At 34.3% G+C, this 5,838-nt stretch overlaps 1 protein-coding gene across 2 annotated transcripts; it reads left to right on the forward strand.

The window, feature by feature from the left end:
• The first annotated feature begins 457 nt into the window (after positions 1-457).
• On the forward strand, positions 458-5,804 carry LOC125026421 (DNA polymerase beta-like). Of its 2 annotated transcripts, XM_047614865.1 has the most exons (8): positions 460-554; positions 676-867; positions 2,039-2,238; positions 2,598-2,758; positions 3,272-3,394; positions 3,846-4,008; positions 4,380-4,569; positions 5,036-5,804. In XM_047614865.1, exons 2-8 carry the CDS (start codon positions 798-800, stop codon positions 5,128-5,130), a joined length of 1,002 nt encoding a protein of 333 aa, XP_047470821.1. In that variant the 5' UTR covers positions 460-554; positions 676-797; the 3' UTR covers positions 5,131-5,804. The 2 variants fall into 2 exon arrangements, with proteins under 2 accessions (XP_047470820.1, XP_047470821.1); XM_047614864.1 differs by having other exon boundaries at positions 458-867.
• The last annotated feature ends 34 nt before the right edge of the window (positions 5,805-5,838 follow it).

Consider the following 5,838-nt stretch of genomic DNA (forward strand, 5'->3'; position numbering starts at 1 on the left):
AAGTAACTATGTTAACTTTGCAATGAAGAATATAAGTGAACGCTTGTACATTATATCTCACAGTGGCATATGTTCTACCCTTTCAGACCACCTGTCATAAGGTACGCGGAACTATGCAACCATGTCATGCCATTTGAAGATATAAGAAGATATCCCATAAATATTAAATGTAGTATCACAGTATGACAACATATCAACTGTAACAAAGCCTTTCGCCGCCCAAGCTGTAGAGAAGTAGATAAAAGACATATTGCTGATAATAATGCTACTGACTATTCAGTAGCATCATAATGAATTACGATAACAATTAAGAGAAAAGAAGAAAAAAAAGAAGAAAAAACAATCAGCCAACAGTAAATAAAGTACTAAACATTACAATGAAATACAATAACAAAAAAAAAAAAAAAAAAAAAAAAAAATTACACTCAGGCTCCCTCGATGTTTGTTTACATGCCGAGTCGCGTCCAAACAAGTCGCTGACACGTTCCTCTCCACGAAACATTGAAATAACACGAGAACAATAATGAGGAGCAACTAAGGAAATAGAGTCCGGGGTATGTAGACTATAGAAGAATACGAAAACCCTACAGAAAGAAGAGAGAAGAGGAAGATAAAGAGAACGAGACGATAAAACATAACTCTTGCGTCACTTTAGAGCAATTTTTTAACATGCAGGAAAGATCGCAGATTTTACAAGCTCCGTCCTGCTAGTTCTTCACTCCTGCTGTCTCGTCGGTCCTGTGCTGTTTGTTCTGTCATCTTGGTCTGCTGGCTGCAATCAGTTTACCTTCCTGAAGATGAGCAGCAAGAGGAAAGGTTACGAGAGCACACAGAAACCCAATGGAGACCTGTGCGAGTTTTTGCTCGGTAGGTGCTACTAATTTGGAGCAATAATTCGTAAATGGCCTGATTGTATAGTAGTTAATTGGTGTGTGCCAAGATGTCATTGTTTTTAAGTGGTGTGTGCTAAGATGTCATTGTTTTTAAGTGATGTGTGCTAAGATGTTACCGTTTTTTAAAGGGTGTGTGCTAATTTGCGGTAATGTTTACATGGTGTGTGTAGTTTTGTTAGCATGTGCTAATTTGGTGTAATTTTTAAATGGTGTGTGTTTGTTTAGTTTTTAATGGGTATATGCCAATATGGTGTAGGTTTTATGTGATATGTTCTAAGATGGTATCATTTTTGCTTGGTATGTACAAATATAGTCAAGTATTTGAATGGTTTGTGCTAATTTGGTGTAATTTTTGAATGGAATGTGCTAAAATTGTATAGTTGTGAAAGGGTATGTGCTAATATGGTGCAGTCCAAAAATAAATATTATCCAACCCCATTCAGTACTTGATAGTATGAGTTCATATATAAGAGATAAGTGCAGGGAGGAGGGAATAAAACCTGTGAAAACAATGCTAATTAACTTTTCCTTATCATTTTTGTGATATATTAGAAAAGAAAAAGAAGAAAAGTTATAGATAAGATACTCAGTGTGAAGCTCCTTACCTGTCGGTGCTCTAATTAAAGCCAACAAATGTCCTCCACTTTTATTCTTGGGGGATGCAGCAATGACTGTCTTCTTAAGGAAGAGTAACTAGGGGCTTCCTGCTTAATTTGTTCATATTTTACTATGGCAGCTAGTATCTTCTTTGCAACATTTTACTGCAAGCTAAATTTTAAATTTCAAAGCATCTCGCACAGTTCAAAATGCAGTGAGTTAGGGAAAGATTTGTTATGGTTGGCTTTTTAATTGAAATTAGGACTGTTTTAATATGAATTTCATGTTAAATAAAAAATAAAAAAAATTGAATGTCCAATTCAAGTGTAATAGATAAAGTATCATAGCATTAATAGATTCCGCAGTTGACAAATGGGGCAGTAGCTGTCATGCAGATGCCTTTTAAAGTATTTGTCCTTGTTATTGTGTAACTATATTGGTAGCATTCTATTTAGTTCGTGTTTCATAATATTCATCTAGTTAATTAGAAAAACATACTATGTATTTATTGCCAAACATTTCAAATTATTTACCATTTTTCCAAACAGAACTGGCTGACTATGAGCGAAATGTAAATCGCAACATTCACAAATACAATGCTTATCGGAATGCTGCGGCTGCTCTAGGAGAGTATCCTACGCGCATTAAAGACGGCAATGAGGCCAAAAAGATCAAAGGTATCGGCACGAAGATTGCAGACAAGATTGAAGAGTTTCTGAATACAGGAAAATTAACGAAACTGGAGAAGGTATGGCGCTTGTTCTGTTTTTCTTTTTCTTTTCTATATTCTTTTCTCTTCTTTCTTGAAGCCTTTATACCGTCTCTGAATAGTATCGTACTCTGGTTTTGTTTACTTTATTTAATAAAATTGAAATAGGAAAATTGATCTTCTAGCTGTTAATGTTTTTTGATATATCAGAATGTATTGTTGTTACTCTAGAAATTGAAGAATATGCAAAACTTTTTAATTTTCATTTACTGTTAACATATTCTAAAGATCCTAAATATACACAATATTTTACAAAACACCATATAAGAATTTATTGATAATAAATTCTATCAACAATTTTTTTTTTCTACACATTTTTTTTTTCAATTTCATAACAGATTCGTGCGAGCGAGACCAACGTCGCCATCAACCTGCTCAATCGCGTGACGGGCATTGGACCAGCTAAAGCGCGGGAGCTCGTCAACGAAGGAATTCTTAACCTGGAGGACCTCAGGAAAAACCAAGACAAACTGAATCATCATCAGATCATCGGATTGAAGTGGGTTGGGCGGCTTTGCTTCTTTGTTGTCTCACTTTTTTATTTTTCTTTGTCTCTTTTGTCTTCTTCTTGTTCTTGTTCTTTATCTTCTCTTTTGTCTTCTACTTCCTTTTTTTGTCTTCTACTTGTTCTCATTTGTCTTCTGCTTCTTCTTCTTCTTCTTCTACATCTTCTGTTTTGTCTTCTTCTACTTCTCCCTCTCCTTCATCATCATCACCATCATCATTATCGTTATCATTATTGTTATAATCATTATAATTTTTTGTTATTGTTATTGTTATTGATATTATTATTGTTATTTTTGTTATTACTACTACTACTACTACTACTACTACTACTACTACTACTACTACTACTACTACTACTACTACTACTACTACTACTATTATTATTACTACTAGAATTCTTTTCATAGTCTTACAGGTTTGTTTGATTAATTATTATTGAAAATAAAAACAATCCTCTAGATTACAAGTTCAAATGGCTTCATAGCTAATGTATTTTCATTCCCAGGTACTTTGATGATTTCGAAAAGCAGATTCCAAGAGAAGAAATTGAAAGAATTGAGGATGTCGTAAGAAAGCAAATCAACGAGATCGACTCAAAGTACATCATTACAATCTGTGGTAGCTATCGGTAAGTATCGGCACTTGTAAACACGTTATATTCCTATGTGTACGAATATAGCAACCCCATATTATAAGAAATGGATAAAGCTACTTCAGTATAAGAAGGAGTTATATTTACTTATTGGACACATGTTTAAATTCAGTGATTGATGGAAGGATAATTGTAGTGCAAACCATGCTGTCATCTACAGAAATATGCAAATTATACCTATTGTAATAAGTTTAGTGTGATGAAAGCATAAAGACATTATTGGGAGAACCCTTTATTTTTAAAAGTTCTCTTTATTTCAGAAAGTTCTCTTTATTTGAAAAAGTTCCCTTTTCTTATTATCTACAGCTTTGTTTAGGCTTCTGTATCCTGCAAATATTATTTCTAATTCATACAGAGTTTTGTGAGTCGCTGAGAAGTATTATGTGTTATGTCTTAGCCTTGTTAAAGCATCCTCCCTATACTGCAGTCGAGGAGCCAAGAGCAGTGGTGACGTGGACGTTCTGCTGACTCACCCTGCCTACACCTCAGAAACGGAGAAACGGCCAGACCTGCTGAAGAAAGTCGTGAATCAGCTTAAGGAGGGCCAGTTGATCACCGATACCTTGTCATTAGGAGATATCAAGTTTATGGTGAGAGTGTGTGTGTGTGTGTGTGTGTGTGTGTGTGTGTGTGTGTGTGTGTTTGTTTGCATGTGTTTGCTTGTTTGTTTGTATGTTTGTGTGTTTGAATGATTTATCAATGGTATATAAATTTTAGTTTTTATGTTTTAAGTCTGTTTATTAGTTTTGCTGTTTTATTTCCTTTTTATGTGGATTTTTATGAAAAAGAAAATTAAAGGAAAATCAAAATAGACACAAAGATAAAAGGATGGGAATAATAACCTCAGACCATTTATCAGTATAGTTGACGCATTGAATCATGGAATTATTAGAGACACCATAAAAGACCATTTCCGGTGAAGCTGTCTGGCTTCTTAATAATCGTCACACCCAATCCCCAGGGCGTGTGTCAGCTGGAGCAGGATCTCCCTCACCGACGTCTCGACATTCGACTGTTGCCGCACGACCAGTACTTCTGTGGTATTCTGTACTTTACGGGTTCAGACATCTTCAACAAAAACATGCGGGCACATGCACTAGAGCAGGGTTTCACACTGAACGAGTACTGCATTCGACCCATAGGCAGCACAGGTGAGAAGCTTTTATTTGAGATGCTGTTGATGTTGCTGTGTATTGAGATGGTCTTTTCCTTTTATCTTTAATGTTTCTTTTATTTTTCATTCTGCTCTGTGCTTTTTTTACTTTTCTCTTTCATTTTTGTCTTTATTTCCTCTTTTTTTATTATATCTTTCCTTCTTTTTCATTTCTTCTTTTTCTTCTTTCCCGACTTACCTTTTCTTTATTGGTGTTTGATTACATGGCTTTTGCTTGAGTATAAACTTAAATATATGACTTTTTTTCTTCTCTTAAAACAAACAATATGACTTTTTTTTCTTCCTTATCTTCCTTTTAAACAAACAATGACTTTTTTTTCTTCCTTTAAAACAAACAAAAAAACTACCGGGAATTCCAGCATTATGGAAAGCTGAGGATTTTCAAAACTACAAAAAAAAAGACAAAAGTCGTTGCTCACATTATTTATTTTTCTCTCCCCCAGGTGTAGCCGGAGAGGCCCTGCCGGTGTCGAGTGAGCGAGACATTTTCGACTACATAGACTATGATTACAAGGAACCCCACCAAAGGAATGTGTAGCACGGGGCAGAAGCCGGATATTCGTGAATGTGTATACTTCACTTAGACGTGTCGTGGGGTTGGTTATTTGCGGTAGAATTTTTTTCGTGATGTTCTTTCCGATGACCTCGCGCTTTTCTTTTCTTGTTGAATACAGCTTATACAATCACTTTCAGTACAAAAAGTTGTTTTAAGTCAACTTTCAGGAAAATTGTATGATTAGAGATTAGATATTTGTTTAATGCCTGTACTGTAATGTGAAGTATGAGTGTCTATTTATTTTTTTAACAATTTTTTTTTTTTTTTTTTTTTTTTTTTTTTTGATAACCTTCTGATTTAAATTTTAGATGTGGTTCATTACATTTTTTTCTTTTTCTTTTAAAGGAATGTGTATTTTTTAAATAAAGTTGTGGAAACATATCATATTTGATGGCATATAAGACAAAAAACAAAGAAAAATCAAAATGACAATGGGTCTTATATACGAAGGTGTGTACACTTTTTATCCTCTGATACCCTGTCAGAGCATTCTATATGCAGTCAATTTCTATAAGTCAGAAATGGGATCCCGTAGATGTTAATGTAATCCAATTTTCTGAAGTTTATCCGAATAATGATAAAGATTTTAATCAAAGAGGAAGTAACCATTGGTATTTTGTTAGATACTGTTTGGAAAATAAAGGAAAACACATTCACATAGATTTTGAAAACCTTATGAATCTGTCCTCT

This window comes from Penaeus chinensis, chromosome 6, assembly GCF_019202785.1.
Source record: "Penaeus chinensis breed Huanghai No. 1 chromosome 6, ASM1920278v2, whole genome shotgun sequence".
Taxonomy (NCBI): domain Eukaryota; kingdom Metazoa; phylum Arthropoda; class Malacostraca; order Decapoda; family Penaeidae; genus Penaeus; species Penaeus chinensis.